The following is a 22720-nucleotide window of genomic DNA, read 5'->3' on the forward strand; positions in this document are numbered from 1 at the left end:
TGAACCAGGACTAGACCAGGACTAAACCAAGACTAAACCAGGACTAAACCAGGACTGAACCAGGACTAGACCAGGACTAGACCAGGACTGAACCAGGACTAAACCAGGACTAGACCAGGACTAAACCAGGACTGAACCAGGACTAGACCAGGACTAAACCAAGACTAAACCAGGACTAAACCAGGACTGAACCAGGACTAAACTAGGATTAAACCAGGACTGACTGAACTAGAACTATAAATCAAGATGGAACCGGGACTAATCTAGAACCGATCCAAGGCAACACAGGTGCAAACCTAAGGTTGTGTTTGAGCCCATTTAGAACTGATGTCTGGTCCTGTTCTAGTCCTGGTTTAGTTCTGGCTCAAGTCCCAGTTTAGACTGCCGTCACGCAGAGCTGATTTGGTCCTTTTTGATCCCGGCTTAGTCCTGGTGTAGACTTGGTTTTATCCTGTTGTAGTTGTGATTTTAGCCCTGAGTGAACTTGGACTAGAATCAGGATTATGATTTATCCAAACTAATGTGATCGCGCTTTAACCAGGACCAAACCCTTGACTAAACAAGGTCTAGACCAAGACTTTACCACAACTAATTTGATTTTAAGTCTTAACTAAACCAATATACAATTATAAGACAACAGGATTAAAGCAGGACTAATGAAATATCACACATAATTACGACAGAATCCAGTCTTAAATGTAAATGGAAAGACTTTATTTCACTGTTACACAAGAACAAGCAGTGAAAAAATACAAAAAGAAAGAAAGGAACCCAATGCAACAAAGCACCACATAATATCAACAACTTTAAATGTGGCAACGGAAACTTAAGCTAACGCGCTAGCTAGACTTTATCCTTTAATTTACAAATCAGCAAAACATTTGGACATCAAGCACAGTCATGCCAGTAATAGTCGTAGTATCTTACAGAGCCATGTGTGGAGATGGTACAGGAGTGACGATCTTTGAAGAAAAAATCAAAGAGGATTGTGGGAGTTGTAGTCCAGCACGTGGTCGTGTTTGGTATTTCACAAGTTTTGCATTTGGTATAAAGAGGGTTTGAGGAGGCAGACGTAGGGCAACGCAATACATTTCGACAAAGCATACAAGAGTTAGCCTGGCCAGTCACATGTTTGCAGCTAGCTAAAATGGGTTTACAACGTTTTTCCATTGAAGCCATTAAGAAAAAAAAAAAACACGTAACCAATCAGAACTCTTTAAAACCTGAAATGGGTAGAATTTATGTACGTGTCTTGTCTCTGATTGGCAATTTCTGCAAATGTCGTGAACCCACATGCAATTGAAATTTGTATGTTAATTCATTTTATGCTTTAATCCAAACTGTGCCTTTGTTACTATGGCGATTAATTAAGCTATGGACAGTTTACAATCACTATTCATCATTATCTGCATGTCTTTGTGATAAGCAGTCAGAGATAACTAAGAACTGAACTTGCAGCCTTCTTGATAAGTGGCGGTCATGCAAACCGTTCTTTGTTACATACAGTTTTCCCAGTTGCACCTGTGTGACTTGATATTAAATCTATTTACAATTCACGATATCAAACTCTGAAAGAAAACCGTAGTGGATAATGACTGACCAGGCTGCGTAAAACTAGCTGGATACCTGAAAGTGGTTTGTACATTTACATAAAACAGTGAATGCCCCTGATCAGCAATGCCGTCCCATTTGGTTCAACAGTCTACAATGCAAAAGGGATACATCTACTTTAGTAAGAGCTTGAATTCATGCAAAAACTCAATTTAAGTAGTTTTGGCTGTTTACTATAGGACTAAGTTAGTTCAAGGTTCATTATGTAACTGTTCTGGCTTTGGAGATGTTTTGCAGTATCCTATTAGACTTTTATCGATATCAAGACAAGCCTGGGCATGTTACAAGCCAGGTCTGTGGAGATGTGAGCACAATCATCACGAGAATGCATTTCAAAGGCATTTTTTAGCTATTAAAACATCTGTAATTGAGTACAGTGGTCCCTCACTATATTGCGGTTCACCTTTCGCGTTCTCGCAGATTTTTTGGTGCAAATTAGCATGTTTTTTTTTTTTACAGTGTATGAACGTGCATTGTGTTCTGCGTCCTGATTGGTTAAGAGACTGTAGACCATTGTCCATCAGTCTCCTCCGTGCCGTGTCTCCTGTACAGTACAGTGGAGCGACGCCAGGACGAAGAGGCACAATCAGAGAAACTGTGAAATACACGACAGTCACTATTAATTAATTAAACAAGAGAGAAATGTGGGAAAATGTGAATGCCTGTGTGAGAAAAGTGTATAAAGTGTGTGGTGAGAGGTTTTACAGCCAAAAACATATAGAATAATTGTAAAAAATAAAGCTGATACATCGCAAATTTCGCCTATTACAGGTTAATTTTAGAACATAACCCCCGCGATAAACGAGGGACCACTGTAAATGCTGAGATAGATGCGTTTGCGTGGAACGCAATTCCAAGAAAACCTATCGCATCTCAACGGAGACAAGCAGGTAGCGTAGGACTTTCGGTGGAAAGTTCACACAGTGCACATTTAAAATCTTGAATCTCAAAGTAAATACAGCTAATTTATAGTCAAAACTACTCAAATCGAACTTGATGCTCTTAATTCAAGTCAGCTTAAGTAATGCAGATTTTCCTTCGTTGCGGCGTATACCCCCTGTGCCCCTGTCTGCGCTTGGGACAGTGAGTGGACCAGGACACGTGGAGCTTGGTGAGATTTTTACATGAACAAACTGTACAGTTGCCTTCAGGTCTCCACCACTAAAGGCACATGGGGTCCACTGAGCAGCAGATGTGTCCATTCTGAAAGAGAAGAGACAGACAGTTAGCGTCTGCATTTTAACCTGCGTGCTGCAAGAATCAGAGAGGATTGTGGGAATTGGAGTCTATCATGTGGTTGTGTTTTTCTTGAGTTTTAACACGTTTTTGTTCATGTTTCGGTGTGCATTGCGTCGTCCTGGTAACTGGTGAACATTCCTCTATAGACGTGCATACAGAATGCCCCCAGCGTGATGTCACTGCAAAGTATCAATATTTTATATCTGTATCTGTTCAGTTTTACAGTTAGCTCTATGAAAAATACTCAAACTTAACCAATCAGAACTCTGTGAATCTTAAACAGGTGGGATTTATGCAGTGTCTTGTCGCTGATTGGTAATTTGTCAAATGTTGTCAACCCGGATACAATTTCTTCTCAATATATCATGATATTTTTGTTCCAGTTGGTGTCTTTACTAATTCGGTCCTTAATAAGAGAGTGTGAGAGAGAGTAAAGCAGAGTTAGCGTCTGCGTCTGAACCTGCGGGCTGCACTGGAGAAGAGATGATATTATTCAGGTTTAGAGACAGCAGGAGAATACAGAGGGAGGGTTTGACATTTGCAGTTTCTGTCGATGTCACTTTGGCACTAACTGATCCACAAAAGTGACACAGACGAGAGAATACTAATGAGAAGACGAGGTTTCACTTCGCTATAGGCCAGTGGCTCTCGTACTTTTAAGAGTCAGTCTCCTAAAATGCCCACGCAAACGACTCGGAAACGTCACTGCAAAATGAGATCGAAGCTATAAATTGGGTTAGAACTGTTTGAGTATTTTGTAGGTTTTTAACTATTTTCATCAAAATATACATAATTATTGATTAAAAGTAGATTAGGTACAGTGTTATAATTGTAAACTTATATCTTCCAAGTAATCTCACAACACCAGCTCTGTGCCTATGTACAAAAATACTTCATTTTCTGTATGTAATCCCAGGACAAGATGAAGTGGAATGATAGTAGTGACCTTTTTAGTCTTAATACACTTAATACACTGATCCCGTTCTAGTCCTGGTTTAGTTCCGGGTTGAGTACCAGTTGAGGGTGTATTCACACTTCTGGCTGATTTGCTCCAGGGTTGATCCAGTTTTAGTCCAGATTTAGTCCTCAACTTTAGATCAAGCAGGACTGAAGTGGGACTAAACTGGGACTGAACCAGGATTTAAGAATAATCAGGATTAAGCCTCCCAGACTCGCGCAGTAGCTCACGAGTACTTTCATGCCACATCAGGGCAGAACAAGCTGGAAAGAAATATCCATTTGCCATTTTTCTGCCAAGCATTACGATTGTTATTAGATTTATCAGCTATGTTTTAATAAAAGGATTCTGTTCAAAGTTTATCTTTTTAAAGAAGTGACAAAAAGACTGAAATCTGAACTGACAAACTAATACAAGAATTAGACTTCAGAACAGGTTTGTACAGATCTACACTACAGGGTTTGAAGTTTTTATGCTGAATAGACTGGATATTTTGGGAAATTATGGCACTTCTAAAACCGCAGCATTTGTGATTTCCAGTTGCGTCTGTTCAAATTGTGTTTTTGATTTGACGGCGATGGAGAAAAGCAGGTGTCAGACCCTCCACCAGAGGAGTGTGTAAGTCATAACTGTGTAGAAGTATTAAAGTAGTGACAGAGTTGGACAAAGACATGATTTGGACGCCCCGGCTCACTTGTAACCACCCTGAGTGAAGAAGACCTGACGAAGAGCACTGTGGTGAATACTGAGAGGAGCCTGACACGTTCCTAGAGATTTGAATAAAGGAGGTTTGAATATTTATCAGCGTCTTTTGAAAATGATATCAGTGAGATTTGGACATCATTGTTAGTCAAGTAGAGAGAAATGATTCCTTCAGAGAAAAGAGGGAGAGGGAGGAGAGAGGAGAGAGGGAGGGAAAGAGGAGACAGAGGGAGGAAGAAGGAAAGAGAGAGAGGGAGGAGACAAGAGGGAGGAGACAAGAGGGAGGGACAGGCAAATGGGGGGAAAGGGAGGGAGAGGAGAGAGAAGGAGGGAGAGGGAGGGAAAGAGGAGAAATAGGGAGGGAAGGGGGGAGGAGAGAGAGGGAGGAAGAAGAAGGGAGAGAGAGGGAGGAGACAGGAGGGAGGGACAGGCAAATGGGGGGAGAGGGAGGGAGCGGGAAAGGGAGAGGGAGGGAGAAGAGGAGACAGGAGGGAGGGAAAGGGAAAGGGGGGAGAGAGAGGGAAAGATGAGAGATAGGTAGGGAGAGAGAGAGGGAGAAGGAGGGAGCGAGAAGGAGAGGGAGGGAGAAGGAGGGAGAAAAATATGAAAGAAGAGAAGAAGAAAGAGGGAGGCAGAGGGGATGGAAAGACAGAGTGGAGCGAGAAAGAGAGAGGAATGGAGAGGGGGATGGAAAGATAGAAAGGAGAGGAAGAGAGAGGGAGGGAGAGGGTGACGGAAAGATAGAGAAGAGAGGAGAGAGCAGGAGAGAGAGAAAGGGAGAGGGGATTGAACAACAGAAAGGAGAGAGAAGAGAGAGGGATAAGAGGGGGATGGACAGAGAGAAAAGGGAAGGAGGGAGAGAGGGAGAAGAAAGGGAGCAGGAGAGAGGGATGGAGGGTGGGAGGCATGGAGGGAAGAGTGAGGAGTGAGAAAGAGAGAGAGAAAGTGAGTGGGATAATGGAGAGGGGTGAAGAAAGAAACTGAGGGAAGGGAAGAGAGAAAATGGAGAGAGAAAAACAGAAATAGGTAGAGGGAAGGAGAGAGAAAGTTTGAAAGAGAAGGAGAAGCAGAGAGAGAGTGTAGAGGTGACAGAGAGAAAGGGAGAAAGAGGGAGGGAGAAAGGAAGAGAAGGAATAGAGTCAGACAGAAAGAGAGGGAGAGAGAGGGAGACAGAGAAAGGGGGAGAGAGGGAGAACACTCACTCTAATGAAGAGCATTCTTCCTAACACTATCTCTGGCATTGCCGTATCACAAAAACAAGAAACTCCAGTCTTTACACTTGATTTCACGTGTCTCATTTCATGAGTTTTGGAGACACAATCTGAGAGGTGTTGTAAGGATTGCATGAGCCGTCTTGTCTCTGCGCAGTGACCGGGACTGACTCGTATAACGCGAAATGACACAAAGACTCAAGTGTTATTCAATCCATAACATTAAATATGAAGAAAAAGTCCAGTTTGATTTAAAGAGGACATGGTTTGGTTTGCTATAAAGTTATAATCTATGACAAACATGGGATTATTTAATTTTAAATCACAATATTTATCTAAAGTGACTTGATAAAAGAAGTGTGCTGAATAATAATAATAATAATAATGATAATAATGCAATAGAACAAGAATTCTGGGAGGGAGAGAAGATACAGAGAAGAGAGGAAGAGATATGGAACGAGGGAGAGAGGGAGTAGAAAGGGAGCAGGAGAGAGGTAGGAAAGGAGGGAGAGTGGGGTAGAGTAGAGGAAAGGTACAGAAGATAGAGGGTGAGGAATAGAGAGGTGGAAGGAGGGCAGGCGAAATGGAGGGAAGGGAGGGGAGTGAGAAAGAGTGAGAGAGAAAGAAAGAAATAAAGAAAGAGTGAGTGGAGTAAAAGAGAAAGGGGGAAGAGGGAGATGGGAAGACAGAGGGAGGGAGGGAGTAGGGAGGGTACAGAAGAGAGAGGGTGAGGAATAGAGAGGGGGATGGAGGGCAGGAGGCATGGAGAAAGTGAGAAAGGGAGAGAGTTAGTGGAGTAAGGGAGAGAGGGGTAAATAAAGAAAGTGATAGAAGGAAAGAGAAAATGTAGAGGGAGGATTCTTCCATAATGCATAAACTCATCTGCATACTACTACTAATCAATACTACTACTAATCAATGCAATCAATCAAGTATTACATAAACTATAATTAAAAAACTGAGACAATGTGCTCCAAGAAGTGTGCCACCTTTTACCATCTAGTTCATGTTAAAATAATGTATCTCATTTATCTACTTATAAAGGGTTTTATTGTTTGTGAATGAGGATGATGTTGAAACCAATAGATGGACATTAAAATCTGTGTAAAACAACTGTCTTGGATCAACTTAAAACAATGAGAGTGGAAAAGGGGAACGGGATACATTTCGAGGGTCAACACTACTTTTTATTTTCGGAGTGTGTAATTCTGGTACAGCTAACGGGACATAAGGGCTGTATTAATGTAACTTTACTGAATAATTTGTCGGCCCCAAGTCTCATTTTGATTCAATAACAGAGCTAATGACAAGGTTGGTGTTAACTAGGGTATAATAAATTGGTTTGGGAATTTCTAATCACCAATAAACTCAAAATTAGAGATATAAATGACTCTCAAATGAAGCATGAAACGTTCCAAATTTGGCAAAGGAATGCGCTTGTAATTCCCATAGAAAATAATAATAGATTAATGAGTTCTCACTTGGTTTTAACTACATTTTTATTGGCACAAGTTAAGGAAAAACTGCAGTAAATTAGATGATTGTGATAAAAATAGCATTACAGGTATAGTTCAGACCTGTACAGAGGAAGACGAGTGAATGTATGGTACAGAGGAAGAAGAATGACTAAATGGTACAGAGTAAGATTAGAGAACACACAGCTGAAACCAGAAGTTTACATACATTACATAAAAAGACACATGACTTTTCAGATCTGTCCATGTATTTTCAACAGGACTGAGATCAGAACTTTGTCATGGCCACTCTAAAACATTGACTTTGTTATCCTTAAGCCACTTTGTAACCAGTTTGGCAGTATGCTTCAGGTCCATTTGGAAGACCCATTTGTGCCTAAGCTTTAACTTTCTGGTTAGTGTGTTGAGATGCTGCTTCAGTATTTCCACATACTGTTCTTTTCTCATGATGTCATCTATTTTGTGAAGTGCACCGGTCACTCCTGCAGCAGAACAACCCCACAACATGATGCTGCCACTGCCGTATTTCACAGTTGGGATGGTGTTCTCGGGCTTGCAAGCTTCCTCCTTTTTCCTCCAAACGTAATGATGCTCATTATGGCCAAAGGGTTCGATTTTAGTTTCTTCAGTTCCATGTCAGTACAGTCCTCGTTTCACTGTGGATAATGACACACTCTTACAGCTTCAGCAGCATCTTCACAAAGTCTTTTGCTTTTGTTCTTGAGTTGATCTGCACATTTCAGACCAAAGTTCATCTCTGGGACACAGGACCCGTCTCCTTCCTGAGTGGTGTGATGCTGGACATTCCCATGGTCTTTGTTTTTGTGTATAATTGTTTGAACAGATGAACGTGGCACCTTCAGGAGTCTGGACATTACACCAAGGATGAACTAGACTTGTGCAAATCCACAGTGATCTTCCTGATGTCTGGGCAGATTTCTGATTTTCTGATGTTAAACAAAGAAACTTCCAAAGACATGACATCATCATCTGGGCTTTTCCAAATTGTTTAAATGCATAGGAATTTTATTGTATGTAAACTTTTGACTTTGAAGAAAGCTTCCAAATCCCTCTCTCGTTATTCTGGCACTTAGCAAATAGAAATTATTTTGGTAATACTAATGGACCTAAAACAGTAAAGGTTTTGTCTGCTTTCATCTCAGACAGTGAAAAAAAGTGTATGTGTCTTTTTATATAGTGTACGTAAACTTCTGGCTTCAACAGTATATGGCACAGAGGAGAGACAGTGGATATATCTTATACAGGAGGACAGTTAATATATGGTATATGACATTTGATAATGATATAAGTAACCTTGAGAAACGCAAAGTGGACAAAAACACCTCTATCAATCATCAGTGAAAAACAGAGTGATTATCTTAGTGTTAGCGACTTAGCATAAAAGCATAATAGACAGTCCAGATGATCAAGTGCTATTATGCTAATGCTAAGGGTGGATGAGAGCACTTACAGGTATCTTCATGAGCAGTTTGCTAATGCCCGCGGCTTCATTATGACTCATGCATGAATAATAGCATTGTTTATATAAGGCTATAATGTGCCATGATAAAGAGAATGCAGAGGACTGTGGTGGCAACTAAACAGTGTCATTATGTGACAGTTGTGGTCTCATATTAGCACATGTAGTTAAACTTGTGAATCATTTAGCGCTGAAATTAACAGCTGAGAGGTGTAAAAGATGCCGTTAAATTTCAAGTGTTTAAATGATGGTTTCCCAAAGTGCAGTGGATCTCAAATCTGCCATATCCAAAGCCAAATAATGCCCAGGCATAGACGAGAATACATATTTGTATTTTACATGTATATAACTTGAGTTATTACATATTTTTAAACAGTTTAAAACAACTTCATAGTAATATTTAGTAAAGAAATAATAGCAGTAAAAACTGCTTTCTTTGAGCCATTGACACCAGTGAGATGAGGTCCCATAGCTACACTCTGTGGACTCTCTTAAAAAGAGGTTTTTAATCTGAATGGGTTTTTCCTGATTAAAATAAAGGGAAAAAATAGTTACTTGTACTTTCAGTTAGAGTGGGTCCTCAACTCCATTGGTTTTATTTATGGACCTTTATTTAATCAAGAAAGTCCTGCTGAGATTTGGAATCTCTTTTTCAGGGGAGTCCTGCCCGCAGAGAGGAGCCTGATGTCTGTTTTTAATGGTAGGGGAAACTGGATCACGCAGAGCAAACCTATGCAGGCAGCATAGCGTACATGCAAACTCCACACAGAAAGTCAAACCCAGGACCTTCTTGCTGTGAGGCAAGAGTGCTAACCTCTGTGCCACTGAGGTGAGTGGTGCTTACATTTTAGCCCAACAGACTGTGAGCTTGCACTTTCCATATCCAGGTATGTAATTAAAGTTATGATGGTCAGAGGTGAGTAATAAAGGGATGCAGAAATCAGTTCCTGTTCATTTAGGGTTCAACCATTACACAGTTTTATGACAGAACTCATCAAATGTTTCCATGTTCTGCGAGGGTAATATGTGTGAGTAGTGTCGGTAAACATGAGTCAGTGTTTCCTCCCTGTGTGTGCACTTGATGTTGTTAGATGTTAGATTTAGCACGGGACTCCTCCCCTTGTACTGGCAGAGGGCGCACTCGGCTCCTGCTTATGGACCTGACAGTGTTATACTGGTGTTAAATATGTATATGTATGCTGGTATATTGTGGCTCACCTTGCACTGCAGAGGGTGCACTCGGCCCCTGCTTACAGACCTGATAGTATTATACTGATAGTATTATACTGGTGTAGGAGTCCTTACCTTGCACTGGCAGAGGGTGCACTCGGTCCCGTGCTTGATCCAGGAGGAGCCGCTGAAGCGCTGGATGTTGTGTTCGTCGCTGCAGGTTTTGGTGATGTCATTGCGGATGGTGTCGGCCTGGCAGGGGTCAGTCACACAGCGAGGACAGCACTCGCCCTCGGGGACCAGAGTGAACTCACAGTCCACAGGGGGACAGGGGAGGGGCCAGCAGTCCACCTGACCCTGCTGCAAGACACAACAGGCAGTATCAGTATACTTAAAGTTTATGAAGCATGGACTTGGGTAAAACTTCAAACTACAACCACAACTGAACCTGGGTTGCCATTTTAACCTGCAGAGAGAGGACACATACAAGTTTTTTTTTTTTTTTTTCTAATTCTTAGTTTATGGACAAACCATCCTCTTGTTAAAACTCAGAAACTCAAGAATTCCCTCACTGAGCTGCAGGTTGATTTTAGACGTCCAAATAACCCAAATAAGAGACCAATGCAACAAAAAATTTCAAAAAAGTTTTGTAACTAAGAATAGATCAACAATATAACAGCTTTCTGTAAAAACAATATAATAATCAAAAAATCTAAGTTTAAAAATCATATCAGTATTTTGACATGGCTTTGTGAATCGTATAGCGCACACAGCCATATAGCCATATTGTAACACAAACAGGTAGATGTATTTCTTGTGGTGAAGAGTGACAGTTAGAATCTCAAAGAAGTGATTTTTTAAAGTAATGAAGCTTTAATCTATTCACCGTGGCGTTTCCCTGAGCTCTTAAACAGCCCCTCATGCAAATGCAGTGCTTTTCTCCTGACACGGTGCATTCACTGGCTGCAGGGAATGCCGGCGCCAACAAGAAAAAGTTGTTAAGGTTGAGAAAAATGGAGATGAGGCGCGCATTCCTCCTCTTCTTCAGTTGTGGTCAGCACTTTCTTTACTGCAAAGGTAAACGTAGCTTCCTAATAGACTTGTTCTAGTCACTTTCTCTTATTGTCGCCTCTGGATTAATCGCGCAGCCCGGCGTGAGTAAAGAAACACTTATTGGATTTCTCCTGCTGCTATTTGCCTTTGAGAAACAAGACCAGTTTAAAGTTAAAGGAGCATTATGTAACTTTTAAAGTAGAGGGTGCACGCCAACTGCTTAGCTTGATGGATTTGTTACTAATATGCCAGGAATGTTAGACACAGTTTGGCACTAAGCTAGCACTATGTTCACGGAGACAAGCGGGTCATGCCATCAGGTCAAGTCAGATCTGTGGAGAGCTGAACCCACTCACAGCAAGAATAACTGAATAAATGCAAGATAGATAAGTTTTACTGTGAAATATTCCAGGCACAGCAAAAACATCGCAATGCAGACAAGACAGACTAAATTATGACTACACTGGGACTAAACCAGACCTTGTACGAAGCTCCAACCAATCCAATCCAGGACTAAATATAGGACCAATCAAAGGATAGTAAATGCAAATTAGTACGTTAGAGGACGATATTATTAAATTAAAAAAAGATATTTGGACAAAGTTCGGACTAGACCAGGTCAAACCCAGGACTAAATCAAGGAGCACCATGGATTAAACCTGATCTTTTAACACTTAGAGCAGGAAATAAAGCAAAATAACATTAAAATTTGATTAGGAAACCACAAATTATTTTTATACGGCCTGTTCAAAAAGCAGGATATTTACTGATTCACCCTTTACTCCGTGTCTCTGGTCTGACCCACTTATAAGCCTGTTCTCTCTTGTGTCATCCTCTGCAGCCTCTCAATCGAACAATGAAATATTAGCTTCTTCATGAAGGCAAATTGAACAGGATTTCACACAGACACGGATACAACAGTCCCACTGGGCGTATTTAATATCACTGAAAACATCTGAGCTCAGCGTTGTTCCATGGACCACTAGTAAATTATGAGAGCAATAAATGAGAGGCAGGACTAGCTAAATTCAAGGCACTGGATTAATGTCTATAAATAAAATCAGGTCAAAGGTTAAAATGGTTAAGGTAGTTTTTTTGCAATGGAGATTTTTTGTGTGATATACTTTGATGGATATTAATGGTGCACAATGTCAATTTTCTGGTAGACTGTCTGCATGGACCATAGACCATATCAACAAACTGGACTGGACTCACAACACAAATGCACTGTACAGGAAGGGCCAGAGCAGGCTCTATCTCCTGAGGAGACTCAGGTCTTTTGGAGTGAGAGGGCCACTCCTGAAGACCTTCTATGACTCTGTGGTGGCATCAACCATCCTGTACGGTGTGGTCTGTTGGAACAGCAGCATCACAGAGAGGGAGAGGAAGAAGCTGGACAAGGTCATCAAGAAGTCCGGCTCCGTCCTGGTCTGTCCTCTAGACTCAGTGCAGGAGGTGGGGGACAGGAGGATCCTGGCTAAGGTCATTTCTATGCTGGGCTATGAGTCTCACCCCCTGCAGGACGCTCCGTCTGCCCTGGAGAGCAGCTTCAATGACTAATTCACCCTCGCTGTGTGAAGGTTTCGGGTCTTTCCTTCCTGCTGCTGTCAGACTGTACAATGAACACTGTTAACACTGAACATGTGTCATTCATCCATACTTATGTGCAATACTTAAGTCACTTTACGAAGATGTTATATTAGAGTCTATTTTTAGTTTATTTTTAAGTACCGTAAATTTCGGACTACAGAGCGCACCTGAATAAAAGCCGCACCAGCTAAATTTGAAGAGAAAATCAATTTTGTACATATATAAGCCGCACCTGAATAAAAGCCGCAGGTTTTCATATTGTAACATGAGAAATTTACACAGAAAGACGGTGCACTGACACGTTTTTTTTTTTAACTGTGCCTGAAAATTGGAACCAACACGACAACAACACGGGATGAACACATCTGCAGGTTTATAAAATAAAACTGCACCAAAATGGAAAATCTGCTTTTATTTCCTCTGAAAACTTTTGTCGTCTTTTACATTGACCAAGTTGGATTCATTGATGTCGAGCTTACGTGCAGTGGCTCTATTTCAGGAGTCGGCAACCTGCGGCTCCGGAGCCGTATGCGCCTCTTTCAGCCTTATACTGCGGCTCTGCGTGGCTGAAGTGTATTATATTTGTGTTAGCTCTTTTTTTGTTGTAGTTTAAATTGGAAGATTATTATGATCTTAAAATAAAATTATATTTTCTTATTTTTCGTTGCTCAAAATAAGCGTCACACTCGCGGAACAATGTTCAAAACAAACACCGCTCACGTCTCACAGACACAGGCACAGACACAGTCCTGCGTAAACAGCCCTGATTTTCAGACGCTGTGCGCACAGGGGTCAGGAGCAACTTTCGCCCGTCCCTAATGACACACTAATAAGCTCGTCCGTAGATGTATCATGAAAATCCTGCTGGAAATCGCCACAGAAATCTATTTGATGTAGTAGCAAGTTTATTATCTGCTCTTGTCTCCGTGATGACGTATCACGTATAACACATCAGACACGACGCACAAAAGTAGAGCCACAAGCGAGTGAAAATGAGCCAAAACAAAAGTCTTTGGAGATCTTTTTAACAAAGGGGAAAAGGACAACTGAGGAGCCAGAAGAGGAGACTACGACCTCCAAGAAAAAGAAAGATCAATTTAACAGACAATGCCTACTTAAAATCTGGGTTTGTCGCTGCAGGTGACTCTCACGCAGAGTCCGCTCTACGTAACATACGGGAAAAGCAAATGAGGCAATGAAACCTTCAAAACTGCTTTGGCACATGGAGAATAAGCACCTGGGATTAAACGATACGCCTTTAGAGTTATTTTTGTTGTTTTTTTGTTGTTGTTTTTTTTAAAGAAACTGCGGAGCAGAGTAGACATAATCACATAATCAGCGCAGGGCTCCCTCTGATGCAGCGGTTTGGTGAGTTGTATTTTTTTAATGCACTTAAGTTGTTTTTGCCATATTTATCTGCCACGTGTAGAAGGCTTGTCCGTGAAAATAAAACCCAGGGGCCGTTATCCAGTAAAAAATCCATAAATAAGCCGCACTGCTGTATAAACCGCAGGGTTCAAAGTGTGGAAAAAAGTAGCGGCTTATAATCCGAAATTTACGGTATATTTTTTAAAATTATTTTAAACTATTTATCTATTATCTTGTTTTATTGCATGTACAATTTTCCTTCTGTTCTTTAACTGTGCGGTGCAATACTGGAATTTCCCCACTAATAAAGGCATATCTTAGACCGCGAGTATCATAGCAACCAAAGAGCCAATCCAACAGGAGCGAAGCTGAAATAACGGTCCTTCCCACACGTGCTGCAGGGAGCGGTTTCTATCAAAACTATTGCTAACACTAGTCGGAGAGACCTTGGGGAAAGAAGGCGCCCTGATTCATCTAATATTAATGTTCATATCTTGATTTACGGACAAAATAGTGAAATAAAAACACCAGGATCATGTCGAGCGGGTTAATACGAACATTTTAAGACCAAACCGAGCCCGACTGCAGCAGTTACAGAGAGAGGGGCCACAGTTTTTCAATAGAAAGTGCATTGGAACCACTTGTTATTTGGAACGCTGTGGCTAGCGGTTTAGCCATGTCCATTTATATATACAGTCTATGGCATGGACGTTTTACAAAGTATGGCATATAACAATAAAAAATTAACTTAATTGAATAAAACAAAGATATGCACGTTCTTCATGATTTACAAAGTTACATAATGTCCCTTTAAAGACTCGCATTGGAAGATGGAGGCTACCGTCCTCATTTATATTTATATAGAGTATATCATTTATCATGTTTTCAGTGCCCATTCATTTATAAACTGATTTTGTATTTAAATTGAGCTACTGAAACAACATAACTGCAGGAACTGATGGATCTTTTAACCTGTAATAGAAAAAAAACATTTTTCTAGATGAATTTAACATAATTTGTCTCGCCAATGGACAAGAATCTAGTGCGTTCTGAATAGCCCCATGCTTTAGCGCTAACGGCCATACCTAGCATGGATGGGCGGGCACGCTAAATAAACAGTTAAAGTGGAAGCCCCTGGAGTGCTGTGTATTTGCCAGTTGCCGGAGGGTTAGCCTTAGCGTAGCCTCAGGTAACTGTCCCACGCTGTGATACAGTAGAGAGGGGGATATGAGTAGAGGGCATTGAAATATGCTAATGATTACACAAGGACATAGCGCTACTATGACAACAGGGAACAATAATGAACTTCTAATGTGATGCTAAATTATACTTTGGGGAATAGAGCTGGACATCAGGGTCCCTCATGATTTGATTTGATACTCGATACATGACTCAGAAGTAGGGATTGGACAATAAACAATAATATCGTTTATCATGACAAAAAGGGTTTTACCAGAATGTGCAGGAAAAAACAACTTATCCACAGGAGAGATCTGTTGTCCGGGGCCCCAAGGTCTTAGGGGCCCACAATTGGACCCTCTTCCTATTAATTTGTATTACAGGGGGCCATGTGAAGGTTATTGCCCTGGGCCCCCAAATTTCAGTCAACAGCCCTGCTCATCCAAAATATTCTCTGTTAAAGTTAAAATTTACATCATGATATAATCTTTAAAACATAAATGTTACTGCTTGTATTGTCACTTTCCTTGTCTGTTTTTAAAAATGGACCATGACTTTGGGAAAAAAGATTAATTGAATTGATTATCATGGCCAAAATAATTGCGATTAATAAAAGAGCCACACCAGTGTCTCACATCTTGGACTGAAGCGGATTGAACTGGATCTTATGTTTGTGAGTCACATTACTATTTCATTTTCTGACTTATTCACCTGCAAATAAAACTGTACATTAAAGTTTTTAGTACAGCCATGTGTTCACTCGAGCTGTGACAAACATCTCAGTGGCACTAGTCCATCACAGCCTCCTCAAGGGCACCCGTAAAGCGTCATTATAATCCACCTGCAGCCTCTGGAGATGTTTTTTTTTGTAATGAGTCCAGAGATGTGCAGTGTATAGTGGTTTACAATATGATTTAAACAACATCAACTTTACATCATTAATTTTGGTTGTAATCCTCAACACAACATTAGACGGGCAAAAATCAGGATCATGTGCTTATCCTCTTTGGTCCTACAGATCATGATAAGATGTCTGCATACATTCAATTATTCAGGACAAGATTTCTAGCCACGCAGCCAGTTTGACATGTTTTGAGCTTTGTTGACAGTTCAATAATCGTCACACAAAATCTCAATATCATCCCTTGCTTACTCAGAAAAGGATTTTTGTAACACATGCAATAATCCATAATTGCATGGTACATATATGATGCAAACATATGAACACGGCTAATGTGTCCTCATTACAGCTGCCACTGTAATGTTTTTAACCATTAGGAGGCGATGTTACACTTACCACATTTAATCTTTCCATCCAGCTTCAAACCAGTTCCTACAATTGTACTGGAGGTGTTCCGTGGGCATTTTTGTCTGCAACAAACAGCGCGACCTCCACACTTAATCAACCTGTTCTTTCATTCCCCTGCGCTTCATTTTCCAGTTTCTTTGCGATTTCCAATCTCCAAACCTGCGTGAGATTAAAACTAGTGACATTTATCTTGTGCCTGTGCATCTCCCCTGAAATAATCAGACTTTTTATGCACCACGACGTCGCTGTACAACCTCGGGCGCACCAAATCAATGCCCCTTTGAACTGCGGACAATCGGACAAGATGGAGAATCAGTGAGCACATATACAGTAAATGCCAGCTTTGTGATTTCAAATGATTGAGGCTAGATTCACACATTTGTCTAGAATTTTTTCTTTCTCTATTTTTGTTTTGAGAAGAGGGTTGGCCACTGGATTGTAATTGCTATGTGAATTTTCCACAGTATGACATTAAACATACTTATCTCCACGGAAACTTGTAGGTGACACCACAAGGCCAGGTTAAAGGTCAGATCTGTGGAAAGGCGGGTCCACTCACAAAAAGAATGCAAGTTTTTCCAAAGCATTTCTGAGTAACAAAAACACCCGTAGAGAAACGAAAGCGAGATAGATATAGTTAATGCCATACCGTGGAACTTTCCAGCAAAAACAGGCAAAATCAAGGCCAAATAAAACCAGAGTGAACAACTTTCTTTAATTGTTAATATTTGGATCTACTCACATAAAACAAAAACTGACAAAGAGTTCACCGTCTCCTCTGTCAGCAAAAATGAAACGAAGCAAAAGATCAAACATTTGTATTTCACAAAATTACAAAAATGGTGGACTTTTCAAACACACCGGGACAACTGCTGTCAGCTGTATTATTAAGTCAGAAGATTCAGATGGAAAGGTTCATGGATTTTCTGTTATTTCTTGCAAAAACAGTGAATTGTCCATAAAGTCATATAGACCCCTGTCCCCTAATCTGAAATGATGACATCAAATAGTGCACCTTTAATGCTAATGCTAATGCCACAGGCTGCTGTTATTTGGAATGATGCTTGGATTGAAAAAATTAGGGTTTGAGTATAAAAGCAAACCCTACGGCAACTGGTAGTGACTGACTGGTGTTTCTTCACAGATCTCTGGTCCTTGTGGGTGCATGTGTCTCCTGCTCGGGTGTGTCCCCGCTGGGCCTCTAAGTGCAGAGGTACTCGGGCTTGGTTTCACGTGCATGTCACGCTCCTTTGGACACTCCGCTCTCTGCCCTTTCAGAGCTGCTCTTTATGGACACAACGCACGGAGGACTTGCCTTTTCAGCCAATAACTTTATCATAGCCTAGATTTTAGGAGGAGGGTCCACAGAGATTCTCTTTTATTTATTAGATCCACTTTTAGCTGCAGTCGATGTGGGTCCACACCATGTGATCAGTAATACATCATACATAACAATAATAATAATAATAATAATAATAATAATAATAATTATTATTATTATTATTATTATTATTATTATTATTATTATTATTATTATTATTATTATTGTTAATAATAATAATAATAATAATAATAACAATAATAATAATAATTATTAATAATAATAATAATAATAATAATAATAATAATAATAATAATAATAATAATAATAATAATAATAATAATATCTGGTCATATTTTTATAAAATGCTTTTCCACCTTCAAGGAACTCAAAGTGCTTTACTCACAAATTCACTCACACATTCACACACAAATTCACACAGGCACTGGGGGCGAGGTGGGTTAAGTGTCTTGCCCAAGGACACAAAGACAGCATTCATCTACAGCCTCCCGGTTGTCTTTTATACTAAACATACATGTTCATATGATTTTTAGAGGACAGACTAATTATAAATCTTGAAAAAACATAATTTATCAACATTTCAACATATGTGCAGCCCTTTTCCAATGAATATGGCAGTGTATTGAAGTCAGCAGTGTACTAGCTTCAGCTACCTACAGTAATTGAATTTTCAAGAAGAGGGAGGAGCAGGATATTTGACCCTGGGCCCTCAAATCAAATGCTTTTTATTGGTTAAGACTTGAGTGGCTCGTGTAACTTCATTCCAAGGATAATTCAATTTCATGTTAAGTACAGGCTTATAGTGACCACACAGCAGGGGATTATTACAAAACCAATGAATGAATATATACACATACATATGTTTTTTTAGTCTTTGTAGTTTTAGTCACAGTAGTCATCACTGATTATTTTTTGTTTAGTTTAAATCCACAAAATGATTACACAGGCAAAAAGTGTGACAAAATATATACTTGATCAACCTTCTTGAGTAAAATGGAAAAGTATAATAGTACCGAGCTAGTAGTTGCATCTTCACTATGACTATTTCAAATACAGCTAAGTACAACTACTATCTCTGCCCTTTCTAGTACTTTTACTAATGTACTACCACTACAAGAGCTGTATGATGCTGTTGGTATTTTTACGATGAAATATATCACTACAAAGGTCCCACATTATACACAATGAACTCTTGTGAGCTTGTGAACACACTCTCACTGTGGAGTCGGGAGTGAATGTGAAAGTTTGCAAAGGGCAGCACAAAAGTAAGAAAATGTATTGTTAACTTCACGTAATATATTTTTAAATCCAAGTTGCTTTTCAAATGAAGTGATAAAAAGTTTGGGGGGGGGATATGTTGAGTGAGGATGTGCGTCACTGACAGAAGGAGTGACAGCAGCAGTGTGTGGGCAGAGCGGACTGCGCCTCAAAACACAACGTGATGAAGATCTGCAGTTTCATTAGACATGTTAGCTCTAGTGTTATAAAAATAAAAAAAGATTGACAGAGGAAACCACATTTACATTAGCTTACATAATGTTATTTGTATTTTTCTTACTGAACACACTGTAGTTCAAAAGTTTTACATATTGGCAGTACTACAGAGGATTTAAGCTCGCTAATACTACTTCAAGTGAGGGGATAATCTAATAATAGACGCTTTTGTCAATGGCTGGATGGTAGGCCTGTCACATTAACACATTTTGAAGCACGATATATCGCTACAAAGGAATACTGCAGTAAACGATAATACTCGTTGTAAATATTTTACACCACTGTCATAAAGCAGGGTAATCCCTGTAAACAAATTTTTAATAAGACAACAACAACATAAATGGCAGAATGAACCGATAATTAGCCATAGCAGTTATTTACTCTCTTACGTTATAACATAAAAATTGCATTGCAAATCTCCAAACTATTGCCGCGAAAATGATATGATACCATGATAAATATTGAGCCCCAAAAACTATAGTTCCAGCTTTCATGAAAGGTAATTTGATACAGTAGTTAACGTGACTATCACTCCAACATGTAAAATGAAGAAATTATGAAGAAGCGGACAAAAAAACATGAGGAGAAATAAGAATACAAAACTTTAAAATGTAAAAATACCATCTACATCTCAAACAAAGTGAATTTAGAGATTTTAAAGACTGTGTAAAAATGTGTTTGAGATCACAAAACAAGTGGCACTAGTACTAACAAAACTCCTGGGTTTATTGGCAGTGTGGATTTATATTGCGTTCGTGTTTGGTTGTTTATCTGCTCCTCTGTGCAGACGTAAAGGTTGACATGACAGACGACACAAAACACAGTATGTTTGTGTAAAGAAGCGGCTCTGGGAGACTCAGGGCAGTTTGTGTAGTGAACAACAGCAGCTGCATCTAAAGGACACGGCCACATCTGTGAAAAACAATCAATCTGCCCTGTGTAGTGCACGTGCGGATCAAATACCTCCTCTATCTCCAGACATATGTACAGCACGGGAACAAGTATGCAGTTTTGTTACTTCAGTAAAAGTACAGGAGCAAAAGTAACAATGACATGAACAAAAAGTACAGTAAAAGAATAAAAATGCACTTAAAGAGTAAAAAATAAAGGTATTTTTCTCATATTTTGAGGTTTTATAAGCCTTCAAAATGTAGTATTTTAATCAAGATTTTTTACTGAATTTTGTTCAACAGAAACAATTTCATTTTTTTCCCTGCCTGTTTTTATTTGTAAATTTAAAACTATGACCTTGATAAAAAAAAAAACCCTTCAGCCTTTTCAAACTATAATAAAAATACTTTTACTTTTCAATCCAGTTCGAAATGATGTAGTAGAAAGTACAAATACCTAAAATGTATACTTAAGTACTGTATTTTACTCCTCTTACTTCATTATGTTCCACCACTGCATATGTACAGGCCACTGATGTCTCAACACTCAGAGACATATACTGCAAATACTACATGAGTCCCACACAAATAGTAATAGTAATACTAGGAGTAATAGTAGAAGTAGCAGTAGTAGTAATAGTAGGAGTAATAGTAATAGTAGGAGTAATATTAATAGCAGGAGTAACAGTAGTAGTAGGAGTAGCAGTAATAGTAGTAGTAGTAGTAGTAGGAGTAATAGTAATAGTAGGAGTAATCAGTAGTATCAGTAGTCGTGGAAATTGTAAAAAAAAATAAATACTATAGATGTTGTGGAAATGCAGTAATGTAATGACCTGTTGGAGTCACCTGGTTGTCTCCATGGAGATAAGATAAATATTATATGGTGGAACATTCTGGGCAAGACTATAACATCTCCATGGAGACGAGCAGGTGGCAGAACATCCACCAGAAAAGTTACACTGTGTACCTTTATGCACAGTTTCTCATTTTTTCATATTACATTCCTTTAAGTTTTAACACTACTACTAGTACTACCCACGACTAATGCTTCCACCATCACGACTACTAAGATTACAACTACTTATGGTAATAATACTTCTACTTTGCCCACAAAAAAACAACTTCTTCTATTCCATGCAAAATGCTAGTTTAAACACAGAACATACTTTTTACCCAAACTCAAACTATCTCCAGTGTTTCCACATATTCCTGCTCTCCATTCACTACACACCGTTTTCTCACCTTGGACAAATCCTTCAGATAAATGTATAATTTCTTCTCTACGGCACAGAGCCTTGCAGTCCTTTACAATCGTGTTAGTTCTCCTATTTTTCAGAGATTTGATGAAAACTGCAACCTTTCTTTTGACAAACTCCTCTCCTTGACATTCTATTGAAGACAGGAACATTTCAGACGTGGGCACCGCGATGAGGCATTCAGATTGTGCGGAATAAAAAAGAAAAAGTGAAAAGGTAAAGATGTAAAGATGTAAATGTGTTGAGTATGTTAGTTTAATACTGTGGAATCACTTATTGAAAAGCTGATCCTGTCCAATCCCTCATAGTTGTTACGACCTTGAGCAATACACTGGACCAGTACTGACTGTGTGAATGTGTCTGCAAGTGTGATTCAACTAATGTTACGTTTACTACAGTATTCAATAAGTTTATTTATTACTGGTCATTGTAGCATACTAAAAAGACAACACAATTTAAGTACAATGGCATAATGTGGACTCAATATAATAAAAACAAATGGAATCCAAGATGGCCGCCGTTACTTTTTAAGATTCATTGTGCAGTGAGGTAATGGCTGTGCTATATAAACTGTTTATGAATTATTACTGTTAGTGGGTGTTAGTTAGTTATTAGCGCCCAACACCAAGAGTAAGCATACAGAAGAGGTTTAAAAGCCTGAATATTGCATTTTAGGACCTTTAATGACAGCAAATGTAGCACCTTGAAATGAAAGATTATAACCACTCAATCCTGCCATTTATCAGTGTGGCCAGTATATCACGGCTAACACTGTGTCTAACTTTGTGTGTTTGAGATGCTAGTTTAGTTATGTGTTATGTTTTGTGCCTCTCCTTATTTTTGTAGGTTTCTAGGTTTATGTGACTCACGATTACTTTTGCAGTTGTTAGTTACTAAGTTACTTTTGTATAGACCATTGTAAATGTATTCATTTATTTATTTGATAGGGGCAAGTTTGTAAATTAGCATAACATACTACAGTTGTCCCTCGCTATATCGTGGTCCACCTTTCGCGGCCTCACTGTTTCATGGATTTTTTTGTGCAATTTTACATGTTTTTTCACAGTGTATGAGCGTGCATTGTGTTCTGCGCCCTGATTGGCTGTTGGTCTGTAGACCATTGTCCATCAGTCTCCTCCGTGCCGTGTCTCCTGTACAGTACAGAATGTGTTCAGACAAATTTATATAAATGTTTGATCGACACTACAGCAGAGCGACGCCAGGACGAAAAGGCATGGTCAGAGGAACTGTGAAATACACGTGAGACACTATTAATGAAGTAAACAAGAGAGAAGTGTATAAAGTGTGTGGTGAGGGGTTTTAGAACCTTAAAACATTTCTAACAATTGTAAAAAATAAAGCTGATTAATTCGCGGATTTCGCCTATTGCGGG

At 39.5% G+C, this 22720-nt stretch overlaps 1 protein-coding gene across 1 annotated transcript in view; it reads right to left on the reverse strand.

The window, feature by feature from the left end:
- Positions 1-693: 693 nt before the first annotated feature.
- Positions 694-22720, reverse strand: part of nell2a (neural EGFL like 2a) — a 164713-nt gene continuing 142686 nt past the window's right edge. The window contains exons 19-20 of the mRNA XM_033968522.2: positions 9982-10206; positions 694-2814 (exon numbers count right to left, since the gene is read on the reverse strand). Coding sequence (XP_033824413.1) covers positions 2773-2814; positions 9982-10206 — 267 coding nt within the window. The 3' untranslated portion in view covers positions 694-2772. The remainder of the gene's footprint in view (positions 2815-9981; positions 10207-22720) is intronic.

The sequence above is a fragment of the Periophthalmus magnuspinnatus genome, chromosome 6, assembly GCF_009829125.3.
Source record: "Periophthalmus magnuspinnatus isolate fPerMag1 chromosome 6, fPerMag1.2.pri, whole genome shotgun sequence".
Classification (NCBI taxonomy): Eukaryota; Metazoa; Chordata; class Actinopteri; order Gobiiformes; family Gobiidae; genus Periophthalmus; species Periophthalmus magnuspinnatus.